This window comes from Platalea leucorodia, assembly GCF_965183815.1.
Source record: "Platalea leucorodia genome assembly, chromosome: 6".
NCBI classification, from domain to species: Eukaryota; Metazoa; Chordata; class Aves; order Pelecaniformes; family Threskiornithidae; genus Platalea; species Platalea leucorodia.
In genome coordinates, this window is record NC_138828.1 from 76,232,252 (window position 1) to 76,258,058 (window position 25,807).

At 39.2% G+C, this 25,807-nt stretch overlaps 1 protein-coding gene across 9 annotated transcripts in view; it reads right to left on the reverse strand.

Annotated features, from left to right (window-relative positions):
- The window catches only part of HTT (huntingtin), a 95,990-nt gene extending 71,988 nt beyond the window's left edge, over window positions 1-24,002 (reverse strand). For 6 of the 9 annotated variants that reach the window (XR_014228637.1, XR_014228638.1, XM_082316110.1 and 3 more), the window contains exons 1-14: window positions 23,629-24,002; window positions 17,084-17,167; window positions 16,533-16,653; window positions 12,826-12,885; window positions 10,962-11,041; window positions 10,373-10,511; window positions 9,983-10,124; window positions 8,264-8,442; window positions 7,779-7,983; window positions 6,871-6,918; window positions 3,483-3,563; window positions 2,711-3,075; window positions 751-874; window positions 346-464 (exon numbers count right to left, since the gene is read on the reverse strand). Coding sequence is in view for 7 of the 9 variants with exons in the window: in XM_082316110.1 (XP_082172236.1) it covers window positions 346-464; window positions 751-874; window positions 2,711-3,075; window positions 3,483-3,563; window positions 6,871-6,918; window positions 7,779-7,983; window positions 8,264-8,442; window positions 9,983-10,124; window positions 10,373-10,511; window positions 10,962-11,041; window positions 12,826-12,885; window positions 16,533-16,653; window positions 17,084-17,167; window positions 23,629-23,729 (1,848 nt within the window). In the remaining 2 variants the exon portion in view is untranslated. Of the gene's footprint in view, window positions 1-345; window positions 465-750; window positions 875-2,710; window positions 3,076-3,482; window positions 3,564-6,870; window positions 6,919-7,778; window positions 7,984-8,263; window positions 8,443-9,982; window positions 10,125-10,372; window positions 10,512-10,961; window positions 11,042-12,825; window positions 12,886-16,532; window positions 16,654-17,083; window positions 17,168-23,628 lie in introns of those variants that run through there. The other 3 variants (XM_082316112.1, XM_082316111.1, XM_082316113.1) reach the window with 3 other exon arrangements.
- Window positions 24,003-25,807: the final 1,805 nt, after the last annotated feature.

The window sequence follows — 25,807 nt, forward strand, 5'->3', positions numbered from 1 at the left end:
AGCTAGCAACGAGCACAAAAATATTTCGGGTAATAAAGTATCAGTGTACCCTACTAATGCATAGACAAAAACTGTTTGTGTTCTCAGCAGTCTGTGTTCTGTTATGGTTTGGCTGGTGGTTGCATTCAAGATATCAACACTCGTGTATTCACCTTATGTGAAATGAAATTCAGGCTATAACTCAGATTTACTATTCAACCTTAGTTATTTTGACCTATAATGAAGCACACTACTTATACAGGCTACCCACATTTACCACTAATTTACATGATCATAACTGCATTTTTTTTTTTTTAAACTTAGTTGTTTTAAACTTTAAACCAGACCACTGTGACTACTTCTCACCTTATTTTCATGATCACCAGGATCTGCTGCATCTTCTTTTGATGTAAATCTATCTACGCTGCTATCAGAAGGCTGCCTACTATGGCTCATGGTTTTCAACAGGTGAGGCTGTTGAAGAGCTTTAGAAAAAGGCAATTCATTAAATAACATTTCAGATGCAAATTAAGAGCACATTAATTGAACTTAATTATACAAACATGAAAAATAAATTAGCAGTGATCAAAACAAGTGATTCATTAGAAGTGTTGAAATATATTCCTTATTTTACATTTCAATCTACTTATTTGTTTTTAATATCCATTACGTGAGTCCCTTGGAAGTTAGACAGCAGATGCACTTGTAACATTTGCCTCAAAGGTGTCACCAGTTCTGTCGTCCCTCCCTCCCCCCCATTTATCAACATACCAATAGAAGAATTTCTGAAAGACTCCGATGAATCATCTTGCAGAATATTTGCAGCCTCGTCTTCCTCATCCTGCAGCTGCCCAATTTGCATTCCAGAATACTGTCCTTCAGCACCCTCCAAAACCTACACAGTGCAAGGACAGGACTTAAAAATAACTTAGCTTAACACACAGTATTAATTCTCAGCCATGCAATGTTAGTAATCTAGTAATAATTTGAAAGCAAATATGAGCCTGATAAATATTAGTGTACAGCTGCGTGCAGGCCCCAAAGCAGTTCCCCTCCTCCTCCAGCATTTGGGCTATTAGAGGCCATAGTTAGATCCGACAGTCTCCCACCTGAGCCATGAACTTGCATGTTAATAGTGAGGAAAATATACTTGGTGCATTGCCTCCCCTGCAGCTCTCCTTGCTCCCTTATTCCAAGCACAACTGTCCCTCTATCTCAGCAGTTACAAATCACAACCAACACCTTTACTGTCACAAACTGAACTTGTCCCTTGCTGTCAAACTCCCCATAACCTCACTTGTCCTGGATATGTAAAGTCAAACTGAGAACACACCGTGTACGACAAAAAAAGGACAAGTTTGAACATATTTCAATTCCTTCATTCTAAGCCAGAAACTACTAAAATGGACACTTCTAGAAGAGAGTTTGACCCTTGGTACCAATGCAATATATAGGCAGTAGGTATATGGAAAAATAACCATAAAAGACAAAAAAATTAATAATGCTAATAAAAGACAATAAAAGTAAAAAACATTTCATTGTAAGTTTATCAGAAGACACAAGATACTTCTACAGTCACTCCCAGCTGCCTGTAAAGTCAGGAACTTGTTCATTAAAAAGCCCATGTGTGGGTAAGTGGGAGAACCACTTAGCCTGTCAATTAGGAAAGAATAATTTTACTTGTAATTACTGCTTGTAAACAGTACAAAAACTGACATATGCAACAGTCTGACAAGAATTTGCAAGAAATGCATCTTGTCAATAAATGCAACTTGTCAATAAACGCCTGCTCACTTTGGGCTCTGCACTGCTTACATTTAATTCAGAGACAGTGCAATTATCGTCACTCCTTTGGTTCTTGAATCCTCACACCTGCAGGAGTATTTGCTTATCATAATTGTAAATTTACCATTTTTTGTAGTGGTAAGACTATTACTCTTCCAAAGTTACTATCAGCAGATGTAAGTCAAAAGTTTGATAATGTTTGAAAGAAAGAATTTAAGAAATTCTAAGTTTTCCCCTTTTTGCATTTTCTGCTCTTGCTCCCAGTAATTATGTTTTTTGCTGTTTTTCTTACAGCCTCACAATACACTTGCCCAAGCAAGACAAATTTCTTAAAATAGCTGTACTGTATGCACATTTCAGGTGTTTATTAGATATGCGACTACTACATTAGTAAATCATGCAGTATTTGCTCAGTGTAGGAGAAATCCTTAAGACGGAATAAAAAGGAAAAAAAATGAGTTGTGTTGCCAAGTGAAAAAGCACAGGCAGAAAACAATGTGAAGCATTAGGTTTCAAAAGTATTCCTCTATCATTCCAAATAGACTGTTCACCCTTTAACACTTCCATTAGTCCTCCTGCATCAAAACAATTAAAATATCTATACAAAATGAGTGATACACTACTAAGAGGATATATTTGCGTCAAGCCTTTGATATTGACATTCTTCCAGTGAGCGACAATCTGCTAATGCCTTCATATGACCTACTCAGTCACTGATTACAGCTTTGTAGTTTTTAATTACTGCTGAAGTGAAAGTGTTAAAAGGAGGTCAAGCTCTCCAATAGGGGTGCGAGCTGCTGACCTTTCCATTGTTACTAGCTGAGGATGGAAAAGTAGAAGTCGAGTAAGTAGATGAATCCAAGTCTGGGCCCTCCATGGAAGAGCTCTGAGATATGTCGGGCCCCTCAGTAGAAGGGGATCCCCCCTCTGCCCGTTGCACACTTACAATTTCAGAACTGTCCGAAGGGGTTACAGCAGAGTCTGGACCTTCTGTAGTAGTCTGAGAGCTATCACTAATTGGTGAGGAAGCCTGTGTACCATCGTTCAAGTCCATAGTGGGATCTGACTGGACAGCGCTGATCTGGCTGGAGCTTCGACTAAGCACATCATCTTCTTCCCCTTCAGTAGCTGTACTTGTCAAATCACAGCTTGTCAGGTCTACGGAGTCTGACTGCAACGTATGTTGAGAACGTGGTTGCTCGGTAATGATATCATGTCCAGTAGAATCAGCAGCCGAACTCCCTACTGACCCAGCTGTCGATACACCTGATGAAGAAGCTAGTTCACTGGTTATCTCGCCCTTCATAGAAGCTGCAAAACACAGACATTTATGAGTCAATCAAGTGTTTAAACTTGTGTTTCACTCTCGATATGGACACCACATACTAAACCACATATTAAACTAGGCTAAGGAGAGTGTATAACTGAACAGTTGAACTACTGGTAGGGAAATAAGCATCTGTAAGATGCCATTCCATCTATACCAGTAGCTCAATGTGACAGCCTATCCCTTAAAAAAAAAAAATGCAGTCAACTTGATTACGTAAGTGTAAGTTTTATAACTAGGAGTATTTGTAGTTTCAGTTTTGTTAGCATGTCTTTTGAGTGCCTATCCACTTTCTAGTCACCATAACACATCACTTTTATATTTTACATAGAGCAATAAAAGAACATATTTGTAATGTATAGTAACACATGTTGATTGCACTGCCAGCTACCTGCAAATGATGCAGTGCTGACATCTGATCGCGTTTCAGGATCATCCTCCAAACCTTCTTCTTCACCAAAAAGTATTTTACCTGAGAAGTGATATAAGAAAAACCTTTATAGTTTTCCAAAAATCACAGTCAACCTTAAATGCTGAACAGTTGAAGTCAGTTAGATGCAAAATCTATTTTTAAAAAGTTTATCCAACTCATTTTTCAAAGCTATGACAGGCAACAGATGGAAAAGAGAAAGGAATGAAGAAAGTGAATACCCAGTCCCTCACTATCTGGTCGGGAGAGAAACAGACAGCAGTGACAAGGAAACACACAGTTAAGTAATTTTATTTAACAGTGTAACCATTCAGGAAACTATCTATGACCTTATTCATTCTAGTTGATTTTTGTGGACTATGTTTAAGATCCCACTAATTTCATCAAGTATGTCCTATTACTATGGACTGGATACCTGGCATCTGGATGTCTGCCCTCAACTCAGAAGGACATTAAAGCACTGCAAGTAATAGAAAAAAATAACTTCTCCCTCCTTAAGGCTATGAAAATTATCAAAGGCTACTTGCAGTTTGGGGCTTGGAACTCCAATGATAACAGAATGGAAAATGCCTAGGGGGAAGAGCAGCACAGACTAGAAGCACAAGACAACATAAGTGGGACAGGGTGATAAACCATGGACAACAGCCATCAAGATCCAGGGACTACTTAATGAAAAAATCTTCAGAGAGGCTTTTGCCATAGGAAAAATGAGAACCACTTATAACCTGACACAATCATCATACAGTTCTCTTACTCACAGAGTAATGTCTATTTTAAATAGAGGCAGTGGAAAGAGAAAGATACCTGCAGATGCACACTGCCTGGGAGCAAACCAAGGACATAACTGCACTGAAAAGTCTGTAAATGGGACAGGATACAGACTACAGAGGGAGCTACTGACCCCGTCTTTCTGGATCTTGCAAGTCACTTGCTAAGAGAGGGCGACTTGTGATAACCACTTTGAGATAAGCCTGTTTTGCCATTTAGAATAAGCTTTACCAGTAGTCTAAGATTCACCATGCAAGATACCAATGTTTTGATAACTCTAGGTGAATTCTTTTGCATCTCATTTAAGTTACCAGGGTGTTAAAAAACATTAACAGATTTTTGTATTACTTCCTCTATCACAACTGCTTTCATACATAGCAGTAACACTGCAGAATTGTCTTCCTCAGAAAAGTATATTTTATGCTATTCAAACCTGTAAGGCAGAAGAGTAACCATGACATTTCCATGTATGTTCTATGTAAAATAACAGTAATGGAGAACTGCACACTCCTACGAAAGAATGAGTAAAATCCTGCTAAGAGTTCCCAGCAAAAAGCATGAAAGATAATATATTCTTCTCTATTCTTTCTCACATTTACATCCATTTCACTGAAACAAACCAGGATATTATTCTGCTTTCCACAGCTGATCACCTTAAAAGTAAGTGAAAGAGGAAGGACACTGAAAAACACTTATTAGGCATATTAGGCTGTGTATGTTTAAATGAGTATATAAAACAAGCTGCAGGATACTTTTCCACTATTTGGAAAAAAAAAATTCCGTTAAGATGCACAACACAGGCTTTCATTTCGGAATGAGTTTTCAGCTTTTTTTCCAAACAATTTTCTGAAGCTGAAACATCAACAAACGAGCATAGGCCAGCTGCTCAAAACTGAAGTTGGTCTGAAGCAGTAAGACTGAAAAGACACAGAATATCCAAGTTCTGAGATTAGGGTCACAGATTTCTGTAGATCAGCCTCTCTTTACACCCCTACGCACAAAGGAGCGTTACAGCTAGAGAAGTTTCACCCACAGCCAATAGCAGAAGCCTACTACTCTATATGGTACTAGACTATCAAACAACTTCAAGTAGGAACTGCAAATAGGCTTGATTTTTCCCTCCTTTCTACAATGGAGAGCGGCAGGAAATGAACAATTCACAATTTGAAAGTAAACCTGTACAAAACAAAGTCGTGAACAGATTTCTTCACATTTGTTTATGCCATTTTTTTAGACCACAAAATCTTCACACCACAACCTTGAAAGAGGACAGAAGCTGATGACTCATACATGTTTTCCCACTGAGTGAAGGAAAGGTTAGTGTTTTAACAAGTACTTTAATTGAATTTATACTACTATTAATACTTCAAAGTTACAGTGAAGACTATTAACAATTCAAAGTATCAAAATGATGATTTACCATTTTTCATTTAAAAGTGTTATGTGTTTTTATTCTGATTTGTTGCATTCTGGCTCACCTTTGGATACTGCAGCAATATCTACTTTCAGAACACCCTTTCTTTCACTCTTATTGTTTCTAAACTAGAAGTTATCACTGCATCTATAAGCACCGTTTCATTCAGCTCTACCCACTATTTCACATTTAGGTATATTCTTAAAGCACATGGTATATTCTTTAAGCATTATGAGATTCCTTGCACACAAAAATGGGAGGACATATTTGGAAAAAGTGTAAGCTAGTCACTGTAATGGTCCTTAAAGTTTGTATAATCTTATTTAGTCTTAAATTTCTTTGAAGTTTTTTTTTCAGTATTACACATTTCTCTGCTTACTATACTTGCACTGACTGCACTACACTCACACATAGTGCCACTGCAGTAGCAACATTTTGCTAACCTAAAACAGGCGATGAAACTGTTGCACAGCTTTATCTAGAGTGATTCTAGTACTGATATGACTGGTTCTAAGCAAAGTGTAAACTTATAACTAGATATGAAGTACTTCCATGCACAAACTGGGAGAAGAACACTTCAGAGCAAATTGTATTATTTAAAATCCTGCTAAATGAATTACTTTTGAAGAAAGAAATGAAAATATACACAGTAAGACACAAAATGAACAGCATTAATCATCAAGAACAGAAAAAGAAATAAAAAAGCATCATATCGAAGCATGCAAACATACACGTGCATTGGTGAAAGAAGAAGGAAAAAAAACCAGGCCTAACAAAAACAGGAAGGTTAACTATTTTGTAAGCTATGTTAAAGGTTAAGTATTACCATCAAAAGAAAGAATGCCCTGTTCAGAGAGATTATTTTTAGACGTGCTCTTTAAAAGTGAAAATTGCATCAATATTCATCACCATAATTTTGCCAGTGAACTACAGCAAAAATAAGAATTATACTGCTTTGAATAATTTTAGAATATGTTGATTGCAATATCAGAAGTTGCATCAGAATTCTTTTAAGATTTACAGTGATTAAGCTCAGCTGATAACAAAGGCAATTGTGAATGAAGACCAAAGTTCAGCAAGACAATGAAATGGGGAGGGGGAATAAAAAAAAATCCGAAAAAAATCAGAAAGGAATGCAATTAAAGATTTGTTTTTGAAAATAATCACCTTTATGCTTTCTCGCAAGAACAGGGCTGCATGAAGACCCCCCTCCAGCTGCAAATCACAGAAAGTAACACATCAGGGCAAAGACAGAGCTGCTGAAATCATGAAGGAATTCTAATAGCCACAAATGGGAAGGAAAAAAAAGCCCAAAGCCAGGAAGAAATGGCAAACTTGTTGTTTTTGAAGTCCAAGTTTTTCGGATTGTTTGCCATCAAATGACTTTTTATTTTTCTATGCCACTTGTGCAAAGTTTGCTTTTAAAAAAATATGCTCTAAATTTCACTGCTATGATTGCTTCCGGCTAATGAATTACCTTCTAATAGCAGCAATATTAGAATGATCTGTTAGTTCAATGCAGAAGTCCTTATGGAAATCCAATCAGAGATTGATTCTTTTGAAACAGGTAAGCAGCAGTTAAGAGACAATTTTAAGAACATGCACATCACAGACAAGAACACTGATAGCTGATTTTAAAAGTTATGGATAAACTTAAGTCGTGCTTTAATTTCATGCTGGTTTTGGTATTCAGCAAAGAGCTATCAGTTAATATAAATTCTGATTAGATCAGCTTTTTATGAATCACAGTTGTCAGATGCTTGGTGAGAAGAACATTAATTTTGTGGGGAAAAAAAAAGTCTGTCACCACAGTTAACTCGCTTTGTGCAATCAAAAAAAACCCATCAACACAAACTGAAAAAAATACTCTGAGTTTGTCACTACTGAATGAATGTATACACACTTAAAGAAAGGAGGGGAAAAAACCTTTTACTGTACCTGAGGGGAAAAAAAAAAAGTCATGCGTAACTTTACACATTTCATTTTATCCTTCATACTTTTGGCTAACACTGAGAAGCAGAGCTGGTGATGTATGTTCATCTCCTTTTACTCAAATTAAAAAAAATACAGCTTACCTATAAGTTCCACTATGCTCCCACTGCGGCTCCTGCTGGCAGATTCATCTTTGGATACACTGACCTGTGCAATGCCCCCTGAAGTGGTCAGGGCATGGAGAAGTTCAGGTGGTGGCGTTCTAAAGAGTTGTTGTAATAATTCTAAAGCTCCAGTCACAACATTATGGTCCTGATGCTGGGTGTAATGCAGAGTCAATTCGTAAACCTAAAATCCAACAAAGTACTGGAGTAAGTCTCTATGAATACTCAATATACTACATTTCTTCTCATATACCACATTAAATTTCAGTGATGCATTAAAAATGACTGACATTTGCTGTATCTAATCTTCACCATACTCTTCCAAGGGGAAAAAAAAAAAGCTCGATTAATTGTAGCCATTCAACTGCCTTTTTGGTAGAAGTCTGTTGTTTCTGTTCATTGTTATAGAAGGAGGAATCACATCAAAGAACACATATTTTAACATCAAAGAACACATATTTTACCTGTATAAGTTGTTCTGGTGAAGGTGAGATCTCTGCTTCTTTTCTTGTTACACCAAAACTGCCTTTCAGGCTGGTATCCTTTACTTGTTGTTGCAATAAAGGTATGAGATACCTTAGTGTAAGTAGAACACCCAGAATTAAAAGAGTAGGATGATCATCTTCTACAGGAACCAACAAGCCTGGGGGCAGAAAAGCAGCAGCCAAATCACTTATTGACAGTTGTTAGTTTCAACACAAATGTTATTTCACATAGTCCATATAATAGCTTCTTAAAAAAAAAACCACACAAAAAAACCAAACCAACAAAACCCCACAAAACCTAGCAGCAACTTAAGAATACTTCCTAAATGTAGAAACATTTGAAAATATGCATTATTTAATATTCCTGACAATGATTTAAGCAATGTGGGAGAATGGTCAAAGACTGTCTCACCTTCCTTGTTCCCTACCTCTTTTTGCTCAATAAAAACACACAAAAAATTTTTTTCATAATACCTGGTGCTTTAACCAAGTGATCTAGACTCTCTTGCTCCCCTGAACTGCCTCCTCTCTCCATTTGGCAGTTTAATTAAGGCCAAACATAATTCCCTCACACACACACGTGCTACTATCCCAATGAATGACATTTACACTTTCGCTTCCTCCCTCAAGTATTGGGAGCCTTGTTCCATACACCTACCTGCTCAACACAGAGTCAAGCCCAAAATATATTAAGAACAAATATAAGTTATGTGAGAAAACAAGACGTGCGGGGGGGGGGGGGGCACACAACCGGGGAAAAGAAAGAAAGAAGAAAAAAAAAAAAAATCAGAAATCAGTTCATGGAGTTCCTATTAGTGCTCCTGTCTCAATTCAGTATCATTGCCAGGACATTATAAAACATCACCTCTGAGGCAGGAAAGAACAATGCGTGCACAGAAGTACACCATTTTCAAGTCACATAGAGTCAGGTAAGTCACTACGTGGCATCTGACTTTTTCACTGATCCTAAAAGAAGCAAGGCTAACAGGATAATGCTTTATCTATCTGTTGGTCTTCCTTACATCTCCTTTTGCAATACAGTCTACATAGTAAAGAACCCCTCATCAGTAACAAAACTGAGACAAAAGTTCCCACTACAGTCCAGACAGGTGTCTCATCATGAGTTGCAAAAAAACCCCGAAGACCATGCAAACTTCCCAGCTGAAGAAATATGGAAGCAATACCAGATGCAGAGTTGTGTGGTTTTAAATTAAAAAATTCCATTTCTGGTCTAAGTCACGTTTTCAACAAAGAATCTGCATCGTGGTACTTCTAAAAATGGTTATAGAGTATGTGTTCATGACCCAGAGAAGAGTAGCCATATCCTCCACCTCAGACCTGCTCCACTAACAACCAAGCTGCTGAACAACGCAAGTCTTCACAGACTCCCGAGCACGTTCTTCCAGAATCCCTAGATCTCCTCATTTTCCAACAGGCTACTTGCTTCCCTAGTTTTGGCTGTTTCTTTTAATCGTTACTGAATTAGCATTGAAGCACACACAGCAATACAAATAGCTTTAGCCATATCTTCATCTAACTTAATACAAAACTGAGAAAGCATTAGCAGTGTACCTGGTAGTCTAAGTATCCTTACTTTGCCTGAAAACCTCGCGCACATGAAAAGCATCTTACATGGAAAAAAATTGCATGTTACTTACACCTGAAGCAAATTTAATATTTTTTTTTCCTGAATCTTACCTAAAAGTACATTCAATAACCAGGCATAAAAATACTGCATTCTTCGCGAATGTTGACAGATGCTCACTGCTGATCCTGCCGCTGTTCGACGGATAGTAGGGGAACTGGATTTAAGATTAGCTATGAAAGCCTTCAATAAAACCTAAAAACAAAGATATCTTACTTAACTTTTTATGAGAAAGAAAAGGAGACAGAAGTGAATTACAAAGTCAGGAAATTATTTTTCATTCATTCAAAGCATTACTTAACGTACATCAAGCAAGGGCAACTTTTGCCTTAATTCAGACATGCAGCTGTAACACTGCTTGCTGCAACATCCGATGAATAATGCTGATAGCTTACTGTGCTTTGAGATACAACAGGGAGCACTAATACGTTAAAGAAAGATACCTTAATCTCATTGTCGTTTGCAAAATTGCCAAACGCTGCCATGATTTTTGGTATTGCCGCAGCTAGTGTCTCTTGTACCGATTCTTCAGGTCTCTTACTTATTCGTGTTAGACAGGGCAAAAGGTTCACTAAGTACGGCCTAAATATGGCAAAGGAGAAAAACTAAATTGAGATCAGAACAACTGTACTCATCTAAACATTTTTAATTCATACTCAAAATCTGTGGTGTTACTAAATCATAAAAAATGTACCTGTCAGCTACATAGAATGTAGACAAAAAAGACAATAGTCTTCTGAATACAATTTGCAGGCATTAAAACAGAACTAAAGAGAAGAATACACTTTAAAAAATACAAGTCATTGTTTTCACAAGTTTTTTTCCCCCCTCTTCCCCCAGAGTCATGAACAGCACAGAACTAAAACTCCACTAAAAGAAAACCAGCTAATCAAATAAAGTTATTTCAGAGAGAATAATGTGATAGGAATTCTTCCAACCTCCCAATTATAAAACTTGAGAACAGTAACATTTTGTTAACATCTGTATTTTGTTAACAGTTCTTTGGAAAGTTCATTACTAGGATGTGTTTACCTGCATTTTTGAGGCCGAACTAGATGGGCAAGCTCAGCAAATCTCCAGAGTGCAGCACGTAGACTTCGGGAAGCACCATTCTAGGCAGAGTACATTATTGTTACATTTCATCAAGCAAAACCATTTCCTAAAAAATACCTATAATATACAATAGTATACAGTTTCATACCATTTTACTTAAAGAGATAAAAACATAAGGTGTCTGGAAGCCATAAATTTCCTTTAGCCAAAAGGAAGTCAAGTCAGCTCCATGACCGCCTTCATTTTTCTAGCTGGTATTAGGAATTTTCTGAGTGACCCAAAAGGAATAATAAGAAACACCAAGAGAGAGAAGGAAATGTCTGAGATCTCCACTCTGCTGAAATCAGCTTAAAATACTACAGAGAAAGTCATCAACCAACAAAGAAAGACTGATGATATGAGACTCTAAAAATCACTGGAACACTTGCAGAGATATAAATGCAGCATAAAATTTACAGCAGTGGAGATATGCAAATAAATAATGTTCAGCTCCTGAGCACACACACAAAAAAAAAATCAATGTATTGATCTGTATCACTTCATAATGGCTTGCATGATGAAGTTTAGTATCTATTTGTTTGTATTGACACCTTCAGTTGAGCACCTGATGAGCCAGAATGCCTTTAGACCCAGTGTCTAAGGATATAGTAAAGCTCCTTAATACTGTTGGAAATACAGAAAACTATGGAAGTCAATAGATGTCTAGGAGAAACTGTACCTAATGTACTTCAAATCTAATCAAAATGCTTCTCAAATCAAGTCCCTCTGAAGACAGAGCTGAGATGTTTAGAAACTGTCACTTCTTCCATATTTTCTTTAGCTAGTATATCAAAGGCTCACAGTCTTGTTAGCATGACAAGTAAAAAAACTTGCATCTGAATTACAAAATGTGCATTTTCAGGTTCAGAGCCAAACAACAGATTCTGGCACAGCTCCTAAAGTAATCCAGCTGATGCACAAACAAGATTCAGCCTGCTGGGTGCTTGCATGACATTAAGGTACAGTAAGTTATTCATACACGGCCTACAGATAGTCCACATCTGACAAGAGAAAAGCTATCCACATTGGTTTTGTTATTTATTTTATTTTCTAGAGTCCTATCATTCCCAAAGAAATGTAACAAAAAGGAGTAGCATTACTGTCTGACAAATAACACCCATATTTTCTCTCTATACAAGCCTTGCTGTATGTTTATAGATGCAACAGACATGATTTCAGTGATACTGTCCTGAACACAGCATTTTTCTTTTGTAGTCATATACTTTAAAAAGGCTATTAGTAAAATTCTTCCCGTGGACAAAATTAAATTGTGATTTCTGATGCGAAGAGAGATGCTTCAGTATTTTTACCTATGCTTCTTACAGAAGCAGAGAGTACACATCACACATTCACAAGAAGTAGTTAAAATTTGTATCAGGTCACTTCAGGTCTTAATAAAATGATTCCTCCAAGAAGTTATGTCAAATTAAGAATGTCACTGTCCTCCACCTACTTTTCACCACCGTTTTGCTTGAGGTTATTCTTTCCAGCTCAGTTGGTGGAGCAAACATCATGAATATACCTTATTCATTTGGGTGTAGAGTCGCTAAGGTTAACTCAGACTGCTGTTCACACCAAATGCTCACACATTTTCTGCCAGATAAGCTTTCAGGAGTGGTTAAATCTAATCAATGGGGCCAATAGTGAGGAACTGGGTAGAATAAACAGTCACAGATCCTTCCAAAGTGAAGCTTTGACCTTGATCTTAAAAGACACTATTTATTTACACTAATGCCACATTCCAATATACTAAAACACTTACTAAATACCATATTTCAAAAGGACATGAAAGTAAGAAACTCACCTTTTTAATCTCTTTATACAGTTCTAATTGTAACCTAGGAAGATTGGAATCCATCAAGGCCTGCAATAAAATGCATCGAGAACACACTGTATCAGAGGGGAGGCCCTTTACAGGAATAAAGTTACACTTGCAATAAAACAGCTTCAAAAAAGGGACAGAAATATCTATCTATCCCTATATTTGACGTATAGCCAGGAAAGTGCTAAATACTGGAGAGACACCTTTATCTTTCACACAAACACAAAACAGAAGTGTGGACAAATTCCACAAACTCTAACAGTTATTTGCAGTTAATATTGACTGCTTTACCCATTCTTCCTAAAAAAGGCCATATGGGATCAGACTACAAGCAGGGCCAACCTAATGTGCTTTTTGGCAATCACCAGGAATAGATGCTCATGAATAGAACATTAACACACAAAAATAGTATTCACAAGCAGCGAGAGGTATTCCCTGCTATACATCCCCAGCATCAAGTAGCCTCCTACTGTTTCTCAAACCGAGGCTATATTTGTACCATTACCTCTAACAGCCCTTGAAAAACCCTTCTTTCATGAATTAGCCTATTTTCTGCATCCATTTATTACAAGGTGTCCTGGACACCAGAAGTATTGCATCCCAGGACCTAATCAAGCATAGTGCGACAGAGCATACGTTGTAGTTTGAACCTGCAGTCTGGGAAAGTAAGCACCAAGAAGTAGTAATTTTCTGTTCACCTCAACTTGATCATTCTTCCTCCATCTTTAAAATGGCAGAGAAGAAAAATATATGAAAACAGTTCCACCATATATAATCTCTTCCTGCGGAATATTTTGTATGCATACAATTACCCTTTCTCTTCCATTTTTTCCTAGTGCACACTACTATTTATGAACATTTCCACCACCACTTCCCCAGCTGAAATGAGAGCTTTGTACAATGTGCAAGTACCTGCATTATGTACTTATACAGTGCTATAACGTTTAGTATTTCATTCTTTATTCCTTGCCCAATGATTTAATAATTTCTAATTTTCTATCTGCCTTCTTGACCACCAACCATTAAGCTCGCATCTTCACAGGATTACTCTTACATGGCACATGCTGATGTAGAGGCCACAACTGCTTACGCATGGTCAGCGAAGTGCCTGTGGCTCCTCCAGAACATGATTCCCCTAGCCTAAAACTGTATGCCCCAAAACTTCATTCCCCCCAATTATACCAGTCGTTATAATAAAACGGCATTACCTTCCCCAGAAAAATATTACCTGGCTTGTATCTTTATTTTTCATAAGCACCCCAAATATTACCTGCAGGAGTCTAGATGACAGTAGGTATGGATAGATCTCACTTACTTCACAAAACTTAATTTTTATGGGAAGTTCATTGCCCCTGTATATAAGGATATCAAGCAACACAAAAAGGCAGCAGCTACTATTTTGGCTTCAAGGGTAAGCTGTCCTTACAACACACTCAACTGGAGCAACTCTCTTTACTAGTGTATACCTGTATTTTTAGCAGGCTAGAATCTAAAAAGTCATCCCAATCAGAAAAAATTATAAGCACAGTCAACTCTAAATTACTAGAAAGAATAAATCCCAATTACTGAGACCAACTGTACTCCAATCTGTGTGAACAGTCCCACCAGTATCACTAGCACAGGAAATACTACAACATCGTACATCTGCTTCAGAAACAATACAGCTTCAGTAACACCTTACCCACAGAAACCTGGTAACCCCCAGCCTGGTATTTTTTCTTTTAAATAAAGGTATTTAAACTTTGAGCTATTTATGCTGTCTGTGAGGTTCTGACAGGTTAAGCGTAGTGATAATTAAAGATGGCCTACAGACCGTTTATCTAAACTTATTTGCTGTTTCACTTTACAGCCTTGTCTACACAGAAGTGTTAGCATTTTAATTATACCAATGACTATAAACTCCAGACAAATGCACAGTTACACAAGTCATGCTTACATCTATATTCTTATATTTAAAGAGAGAAAATATAAAGCATCTTTCTAGCAACAGAATTGGTCTCTAAAATGCCTGAGGTACTAAAAAAGCTGAACATTGACTAACATGCAAGCTTAGGGGCCCGATGCCTCTGTTCCATTCCTCACAAGCATCACTGCTACTTGCACAACCAAAAATAAAACTGCACATCTTTTTGTCTCTGCATTTATACACAAGACAGCGCCTGCCTGAAGACTAAGTTGCTTCCACACAGCATAAAACATAGAAACAGAATACAAACTATGACAAGCTTCAATAACAGTCTGATACATTCATGTGGTTGGAATATCACAACTATGACTACTTCATAGCTGTGACCAACTGGCAAGCTTAGTGACTGATAGAAGACTCCATCATTTAAAAAGTCACATTAATCTTTAAAACAAAAACTACCATACAAAGATGGGGAGAGAGGGGAGGATGAGTTTTTCGAGTTACCTTGAAACATGCCAGAAAGCAACAATATTAAATAGATCAGTGAAATAGAGGTCAATTTTATACCAAGCCTACAGAAGTGTTTGGTGGAAAGAAGGAAGAAAGTCTGCATTCTTTAGAACTGTTTCAGAGCATCTTTTAAAGCAAATTGAGTTACATAATGGCGTATGCATTTCATAGAGTGCTAAACTCCTGCAAATGGAAAAACGTTTAAATCAGAACGAATAGAGCAAAGTGCTACAGGGCATAACAAAAAAAGCAAAAGACACTTGCACTTCATCATTCCCTATTATTATGGAATACACTACATAATCAATAAGCTTTCTCCATACAACTTTCAGCCACAAGCTCAACCTCCAAAACTTAACTCATTCAGATATCAAACAAATAGAACTTAACTGAGAGAAATCCCTGTAGAAATATGAATGTTTTGTTTGCTTGCTTCTACACACCTCTTCATGCTAAAGAAAGTTATTATTTGCATATTTCTAAAGCACTTAAACTTTGCACCTGCTAGATTAATTATGCAGGTACATTACATTGACTCAAAGGTCAAGTATTTCAGAAAACAGGAAAAGAAAAGAAAAAAAAGGGCAGGTGAAAGTAAACCTGTTCTGGAAGCAGCAGCCAGCTCACAGCAATTACTTAAGAGACTCATTTTAAGATACTTTGAATCAAGATTTAGACCTTGCCTGACCTCATATGAATGCCTGCCCGCTGTGCTCCAACAAGCCCTTCATTCTGGATCACAGTAGGGTAATAAACAGTCTCTGGAACACCGTATTTATCCTAATTATTGCCTAAAAACTCCTCCTCCAAGTCTCACACTACCTGAATTATAGCATATTACTAGTTTGGAATGAAAAGCCAGTACATCTTTCCGTCAGCTTTTTAATAATATTGTTACCTTTCCTCATGTTAAGTGTCCTTATGTTTATGGAACAATAATAAGAGTATGCCTTCCATACAACAAGATGATTTTAGAAAAGCCCACATTCCTGTTTTGGTTAACTTGAAGAGAAAGAAGTTAATGAACAATTGAAGAAAAGAATAGATTACAACAATGAATGACAGAAAACAAGTTAAGCACCTTGATCTGGGCATAAAAAGCTCTCCTAAGAGCACATACAGAGTTCAGTAAAGAAGCTTACTTAACCTGTTACATTATGAGATATTATTAACAATAAGAAAAGCAACTAAAACCATCAATGGGAACTCATATAGGACACTGCATCAAGAAGAGGTAAAATCTGGTAGTACAGTATATAGAAGTTCTTACTTTAATAACTTTATTAAGGCATTCATCAGCAACCATCCGGACATCAGATTCTGCATCCTCACTGCAGAGGAGAAAGAGTTCCATAGCAATCCCCAGCAGTTTCTGAAATTCTGGAGAATTTCTAAATAAAGAAACATTAGAAAATTACAATGCACACTATGAAAAGCAAACACCAATGCTGTTTTTGAGGTTTCAGAATCCAACTACGTGTATTATACACAGTTATACAAGAGAAGAAGACATTCAGTGGATTAAAGCACTTCATTAGGAGTTGGGAGATCATTTCCCTGCTGTTCCCTACAGAATCTGGCAAGGTATTTGACCTCTTTGCCTCAGTTTCTCTGTCTGAAGTAGAAGAATAATGCCTACTCTACCAACACTTAAACAAAATTACTACTTAGATTTTCAGTTGGTAAAAAAAAAAAAGTACCATTTCAGTTTTAAACAGAAGTTGAGCATTTAAAATTAGCAATTATCAGGAAGCCTCCAAATAATTAACACTCCAAAGTAGCTATTCATATTAATGCAATAAATTAAAGACATTGTCTTACCTTAAAGACTGAGCAACTATGTTTTCACATATTGTTAGGCAATGATTCACTCGATCTTTCTTGGTAGTTGAAAGTTCTTTCTTTCTAAAAGAAGAACACAATGATAATGAGTCTGAGATAAGACTTCAGAAGTGAGCAGTGACCATTTAAACGCTCTTGCTAGAGCAGTGTCTAATGATTATACAAGAAAAAGATGCACTCTGCTGGTCATTATATAAACAGCTGTATGCCAACTACCTGTAGTCCCAGGACTTCATACACTAACTACTGCTGAGAGCATGCAGGCACACAAGCAAAGGACAGGATACAAACTTAGAAAAAGAATGAACCACTTAACAGGGAATATCATATTATTCCATAACTTTCACTGAGAAAATATTTGGGAAACAAAACTGAAGAATGAAGAGAAGTAAAGGGAAAGGAAGGAAAAAGTGGAGCAGACCTAGAACAAAGCTGAAATAAAGAAACTGATAGAAAGAAAAAAAAAAACAACAAAAAAACACACCACACAAAATGGTTGGGGAAAGTAAGCCATGAGAACAAGTCTTGCAAATGTAAGAATACCACTTTTAAAAAGATCTTCCTCACACATAATATCACCTTAGACTTATTTTTTGTCTGGCAAGTTCTTGAAACAGAGTTCTGTTAAATCCACCATTTTGTATCTGAACTGGAAAGGATGTTAAGGCAATCCTATCATACACCACATTCCTCCAAATGGTTTTGTAATTATAAAAATAGCAAAGCTCTAGAAACAGTCTATGCCCATCAAGAATAACGTCCCTATAGTAACACTTGGTATAGTCCAGGAAAGGCCAAGCTTAGTCAACTCGCAGCAAATGAGTGTAAAACGAAGAGAATAAAATTCACAGAATCAAAGAATGCAGATCGACAAGTGATGCAGAGCACAATATGAAAAGCTGCTACTTCACAAAATTTGTTTAACATTCATTTCAACATGATATAAACTCCTATAACCCTTTACAGCTGACTCTAGAACAGAAACTTCTTCCCTGCTCCACCCCCAACAAAGGAACTGAAAAAAGAGAGTGAGAGAAATTCACAACTATGACTGTGAATTTTTACTTCATTGTATGCAGTGTCTCCTACTCTTAACTTTACTGACACAGAATCACTTCTAAGAAAGTAGACATTACTTTTAAATAATTAACCAGTAGCAATACTGAAGCCAAACTGCACACCCAAAGGTACCTCTCCTGGGTCTGTTTCACAACAAGGAGGTACCTGCTTCTTCACTCATGTTCACAGAGAATCTTCCCTTTTGTTTTCCAAGTGAAAATTGATCGTCTCCATTTTTAGCATTTAATTTTCTGTCTTAGCAAAAATAGCAAAACCAAACAGCAAAACAGTGTTTCTGAACCAGAAGTTGGAAAACTATGTGAACAGCCTTGAGATACATTAATATAGTTAACACATTAAGGACCAATAGCAAGTAGCCACTAAGCACATTAAATTAAGCTAACTCAAAATACACTGTTAGACAAAAATTTTGAAGAATTAAGTTGTAATGTTTAAGAGCTTTAGCTCAAATAGTAATATGGTTTTTGAAAAAAGTTGTTCTTTGCAAGTACCCTGTCCTTTTGCTTCCGTCAGGTTGGAGGTGGGGGGTTGAAAAGTGTTTGCTCCCAAGATTTCAGTTTTTCTCCCAAGGATCCTCTCATCTCACTCCAGAAATGCTTTCCCTTTTTAAAAGTTTAAGGAATAATTCTGAACAAAGCCATTTTTTTCCATTATAATTTGCCAGTATTTTGTTTAGGTAAGCTTCGGTATTCCTCAAAAAGGATCTCTTCTTTGGCTTATGTGTTTAAGCAACTGGCAGAATATGAGCAGCCAATCTGAATTTGATCAAGACGTACAACGTCTTTCTCTCTATCTTGAAAAAGCACCACAGAGTCTTTAACAGCACTTTCAGATCACCTCTAACAAAACAGCAAATACTTCCTAAAACGTCCAACTGATTTTGCAATTTAAGTACCGTTGATGTGAACAGGCACCTAAGAAACCAAATAAATAATTTCAACTTCTGTGATAATTTTACCTAGCATTGCCCACATCTCTTATGAGCACCATAGTCAGTACGCATTCAACCCAAGAACAGAACGAACATGTCTGAACTTGCCCATAAGCTCACTATTTCAGAGACAAAACACATTAAAGATATTGCTGAATGAGACTGCTTTCAGAATAAAGTTCTTCATTATCTATACATAATATAGCCCTGAGCAAGACAGGCCGTAGTGTTCAATGCTACTCAGACTAGTACAGATCAATCTCTTCAGCAGATTGCTGTAAACAGAGAGCCCACCTAACACGGAATCTAACACCTCACTGAAACAAATAACTTACTTAAAAAACTAAAAAAGGCCTGAAGGGAGAAAGTTTAATGTGAATGCATCTAGGTAACAAGTTACCATTTAAACTGAAATAACAGAAACTAGAGGTGAAGCCTAACTATCAGTTACTATCCAAAGGGAAAGAAGAACAAACATTCAACCCAGTTTGCTGTAAGGAGTCTTTCATGTGCCATTTGGTTATTCAACTTGCAAAAAATCAGCCTTTGGAGGAATGAAAGAAAAGGTGGAAGTCAAACACTTAATGTACACAGTGCACAAACACACACGTTTTCTGTGCCCAGAGAGAGAAGGATAACAGAACAGTATCTGGAGATAGAACACATGATTTTTTATTAGAAAACAAACAAACAACTTTATTCAGAAGTATTATCAAGTCCTGAGGCAAACTGCTGATGAGCATACCCAGGGGACAACAACAGCATCACGTATTTCTTAGAAGAGAGCTCAAGTAGCAAGCCCCAAGTGTAAGGTCATTTCAGTTTGATGAATAACAGAAGGCAGGAGATACTGGAAGTATCAGTTAGCTACAGGAAAGCTTCATCTCACAGGCAGAGGAGTTTCATCTTCTGCATGCTTCTACAGACAATTTCTAGCCAAGAAAATTAATAAACAAAATAAGAAAACCAGCAAGCCCAGATAATTTTGCACTCCGAGTCCTGGTGAGCTGGCAGCTCACTGATGCTAATTTCTATTGGGCCTTGGAATTAAGGATGTGTAAAAAGAGTACAGAAGCTTTACAGCTGAACCAGCCTTAAGAAAAAGGGCCAAGCCAAACAGCTTGATACTAATCTTGAGAAAAGTATGGGAAACTCAAAAGAGATTCTATTGACAACAAACAAATATCAGTGGATCAAGAAATAAACTAAGCTCAAATATGGTGGACACTTCCAACAACGTGTAGTAACACAGACAATGATGGACAGTCAAATGAAGTAGAACAGGTTTACAACGCACCCTAGAAATGGTAACTCCAAAACAACCATCTAGGAACCACCACTGACAAGCAGGGCAATAGGTATTATCCACGTAGTTCACGTGGTCTCCAGTTAAGCAAAAAATTCATGATACCTCTACATATAGTACTGATGAAACCAATCTATGACCACAGCTTCAGTCAAACATAAAAAATCCAGGAAAGTCCATGAGTATAGGAAAATAGATATTGCTGAAGAGCTCTTTGGCTCTTGCAGCACCTTCCACTGTAAAGATAGTGGTTAGAATCAAACGTCAGGAAAAGAATTAAATCGAAAATAGGGCACAATTACAAACAATTAGAATAATTAACAACTAGAACAAGTTAACATGAGAAAAGGTGAAGAATCCACCTTTGGATTAATCAAATCAAAGCTAAATATTTTTCCAGAAGAAACATTAGCAAGCCATTCTTTCAACTCACTGGTAAGAGGTAAAAATGAACAAAGCGTAAAATATAGGATGTTGTATGACAGCCCATCTTGCTTTTTAGTTTCACTGACTGAAAACTCTGCATTTTTACATCATACTAATAAAATTTTAAGTTAGTGGGAGCTTTGTAATACAAAACAAAACACCCAACTCCAACGAAAATTTAAGGGTCTGAAAAAGATAAAAATACATACGGAAGAAAATAAGGTGCCTCAGCAGAAGCACTATGACAACAGAGAGCTCAGCCTAAGTTTTCATAGAAGGAAAAAAAACACCCAACAAAACAAACAAACAAAAAAAACCAGCAAGAGATAAGAGAGGGGGCCAGAAACTGACATCTGACTGTAATGCACAATAAAAGCATAACACATAATTATTGCTGATTAAAACCTCTCAAAACAAAAAAGCTCTTAGCTTCTTGGTAAAAGCTTGAATTCAATTAATATTTTAATAAAAAAAGTAAAGCCAGAATACCAGTTTTAGCAAGAGTTCAGAAGTCATTGTCTTACAATAAAGTGAAGAAAAACTTCAATACATGTTGTGCAAACAATTAAGTCTTCTCTACCCCAATCTCTGATCTTAAAACATTTCATAGCAGGAGACAGACAGGCCTTAGTAGGACTCATTCACTAGCCAGATGTAGAATGCTCAGTTTCTACCAAACATATTTAAAAAGGCCATTTTTGCTTACTCCAATAGGTAAGATTTTTTTTTTATGATTATTTTTAATCATGCAGATGTAATGTGGTGTTGTTGTAATTTAAAGTAGCTTAGTTTAGGAGGGAAAAAAAAAAAGTAGAGGTGGGCAGTTAGTTTTACTGTAGCAAAAAAAGTCCAACAAAAAAATGTCTAACACTACCTGTAATAATGAGATCACTATAACTCAAGGAATAACAGCTTCTCCCTTGTTTAATTTAGGCAACAGGACAACTTTGATCTAATAGACAATGTCAAATAGATATCTAATGAAACAATTAAAGAGCAAACCAGTAGCATTTATGCTATGATGTTCACCAATTAATTTATTCTTTCATTACTGACAGGTAAGCTCACATCCTTTTACAACACTAAACAGATAGAACAGTAGGAAGTTACCACACAGAACTACAAAATATTTAAGTGCCATTTGTAGAGAACCACAATGAAGACGAACACCTCTCCCCAAACACCAGGAAAACACTGAGGCAATTTTCCTCTCCAGTCCATTACAAACAGGGGGAAAAAAAAAAAAAAAAATACAGACAGTATTGTGAATTACATTCAAGATGTCACCTGGTATCTCATGAAAAGTTTTGGAAACTTCAGCAAAGACTGCCACAATACCTTTGCATAGGCTTTTATGAGGCTTAGTGCTATTACTTAATTTGTATAGCTCCTGGAGGCATGCAATACCATCAGCTTTCTGAAAACATACAGCCTATTTTTAAACAAAAAACAAAGTAGGCAAGGACAACTACAACCCTAATTTTTTAATGTTTTGAGCTAAGTGCCTAAATTCAGACCCCCAAACCAAGTATAACATCCCTCAGCAAGCATCACAAATAATTTTCAGGACTTTCTCTTGAAATACCGTGACCTATCTCTTCAGTAACTTTCTAGACATATTTTTTTCAACTACATATAGGAAAGACTAGAAATACACGGCCATCTATCCTCCATGTCACACAAAGTACTAGCACAAAAAATGCACATAACAGAGTAATTAGTCCCTGTAGACCAGTAAGGCATCTAAAAACAACTAGCTCAGGAAGAAGTGAGTTTTTTTCATCTATTACGCCCCAAAGTGTGAAAATGCATTGAGATTGTTTGAGACAACGCTCTCCAAACAGTATCAACCATGATAATTTAGTTGGCATCCACATCAGAATGTACTGTGGGAGCAGGTGGCCAAGCACCCAGCTCCACTGCTTAACATCCTCTGCCAAAACACTGTGCAACTGCCAATTTAGAAGTTACCTGCTTCTCAACCCTTCTGCTTCTCCTGTCTCCCCAATAGCTGGAGAAAAAGCAATAGCGTGACTCATATATTTATCCCGTAAAAATCTTAGTATCTCTTCGCCTGCTCAATAAAAGTTATTTTTAGAGGATGCAAATATAAGGGGCAGCACTGTGGTCCTGAACAGCTCCTGGCCCCTACCCTCCAGTAACGCCTCCCGGTGGGAAACCTGAATATCACACGGATGTAATGCATTTGCCCCTAATGTTTAAGAAAGCAAAAGGGTATCAGAAACATTTAAAGTAATTCCTCTGAGGTCTCTGCACAGCAAGTCACAGGACAAGGCTTTAAATGAAGTTTGTCATAAAGAAATATCCACATCAACTCCTCCCAGATGCATCGGAGCTCAAACTTTATTAGGCTTAGTGCTTTAAGCTACGCTTAGGGGTTTTTTGCTTTTTTGCCAGCAGCGTGTTAGCTGAAGACAAGGTTTTACTTCCTAGAACCAGCCTATGAAACCCATATAGTGCTCTTGTACCTCCCCCCGTTCATTACCCATACTGCTGTATTTTTAAATGTGCTTGCCCAGAAAGTTACTCCTAGCTTAAACTTCAATAGAGAGCGGGCAGCACTCCCAGACACGTCCACAGGAGCAGCCTCCTGCCAAGGGCCGGGAAGCAGCCCGGGACTAGCTCCTGCGGGGACTGCCCGCCGCCCCTCAGGCTGTCAGCGGTCCCGGGGCTCGGCGGGGCGGCCTCCCGGCGGGGCAGGGCAAGGTGCCGCCGAAGCGCTTCGGGAGCCCTCCCAGCCCCCGGGTGCGGGTCACTCACGGTCTCTGGAGCGGCTCCTCGGGGATGGCAGCCGGACCCTGCTGCTGCTGGAAGGAGCGCAACGACTCGAAGGCCTTCATCAGCTTCTCCATGGTGGCCATGTCCGCTCCGCCCGCGCCACCGACCCGCCGCTCCTCCCCGCCCTCTCACGGGCGCCCGGCGGCGGCCGCCTTCCTCCTCGCAGGCCCGACTCTTCTTCTTCCTCTCCTCCTCCTCCTCCTGCTGCTGCTCCCGGACTCGCTCTCTCCCGCTGAGGCCGGCCGAGGCGGCGCCGCCGCCCGCTCACGCCGCGCCGCCCCTCACTGCCGCAATGAATGAGGGAGAGGCCGCAGGGGGCCGCGAGCGCTCCCCAGCCGCCCCGCCGCCATCTTTAATCCGTCCCATCAGCCCCCGCGCCGCGGCCCCGCCCCCGCCCCTTCCCGGGCTGCCCCGCCCACCCCGGGGCACGGGCCCAGCCCCGCGCTCAACGCGCCGAGCGCGCATGCGCGCAACGCAACGGCCGGCCTGCTGTCACGCGCATCCCGACGTACATACACACACCGGCACGCGGGCTAGGTAGGGGCGGGGCAGCAGTGAGAGCGACAAGCTCTCCGCCCAATCAGAAAGAGGGCTGCGCCCCTTCCCGAATGTGGCGAGGACTAAGGGCGCCCCACCACCCCCGCGCCCCGCGCGGCTGAGCGGGGCGGGGCGGGGCGGGGCGCCGGGTCCTAGAGCCCGCCCGCCCGCCGGCGTCCCCGCCGCGCGGACGGACCGCGCACCGCCATCGCTCGCGGGGCGCGGCGCGGAGAGCGGCCCTGGCAGGGGGAGCCCCGCTGCCCGCCTCGGCCCCGCGCCTGGCAGCGCTTCCTTCCCCTTCCCCGGCAGCCAGACGGCAGCAGAGAACCTGGGAGCGCCGAAGCGGGCCGCAGGCCGTCCCCGTCAGCCGGCGCCACCCCCGGCACCGCCGCGGCGGCCGCTCCGCCTGCCTGTGCAGCGGCAGGGACCCCGCGGCTCCCCCGTCTCGCCCGCAGGTGCCGGCCCAGGGCGCTGCCGCGTCTCGGCTTTGTTTTCGGCTGGGTGGCGAAAAGAGGCAACACTTATGGGGCCCGCCCGCCTCGGCCCGCCTCTCCTCGTCCCGGGCGTGCTTCACCGGAGGGTGCTTTCTCCACCCTTAAAGCACACATTAAACATAAACAAGAGAGACAGTATATAATATTTAAATCATTGGTTCTATTACTAAGCACTTAAAAAAAAAGCAACATTATTGTGAACTTCCCAGTTACAACCACTGCCTTTAACATAGCTAGTTGCTGATACACGCTTCAAATGACAGCTGATAAGAACTGGCACTTCAGCTTGTACCTCAAACACGTGAAATTGTTTCTAGAAATGGAAACGGGAGTACATTTCTTGGAACTTTTAAGAAAAGAAATTCCCAGTAATGACTTAATGTGCAGCTTGGCTATCGCTAGCAGGGATGGGCAAAAGAAGCAAAGCTCATTTCTCCAGACGTTCAGGCCAACGTAGGTCGTGACAGAACCACCTTGCGGATCACATTCTTGCCAAATATTCAGTAAAAGAGTGCTCTGCCAGTTAACCTCATTAGCCTGTTAATAAAAGACAATGAACCATTTGAAACATTCTTCTGAAAGTAAACCTATCTCCAGTACTGGAAGCAATTCCAACTTACAGCAAAACCCCTATTTTATTATAAATGTGTAACAAAATGCGAGCTTTTAAGGTAAAAAGAATATTTTTTTCCTGGTTATTTTATGATAAAGCTTGCAGAGAGTTTTCTCTGGAACATATGGATGATCATGAATTTTTTATTTAGCAAATGATACATGAAAAAAGATGACAGCATAGCTGGAGAGCTGCATCCACTATGCAATAATTGCATGTGCCACTCCACACTTTGAAATAAATTTAAGCACATTAAAAAGAGCATAAGCTCTTATCAAAGATTAAACAAGCCACCACCAAAGAGTCAGTCTTTGCAAAGCTGTTTTGAAGTTTTAGATCCAAATGTGTGGCAGTCCCCTGAGGGTTGCTGACTCACCGGAATGCCACGGCGATGCCTGCCCGCAAGCAGGCTCCTCTTTGTCCTTCTCTTTCCCAATTGTATTGGCAGCGCAAGCCCTCTGGCTCCTTAGCCATCAGTTGAGGTAACTGGAAGAGAACTCAGGGGTATCAGGCTTTT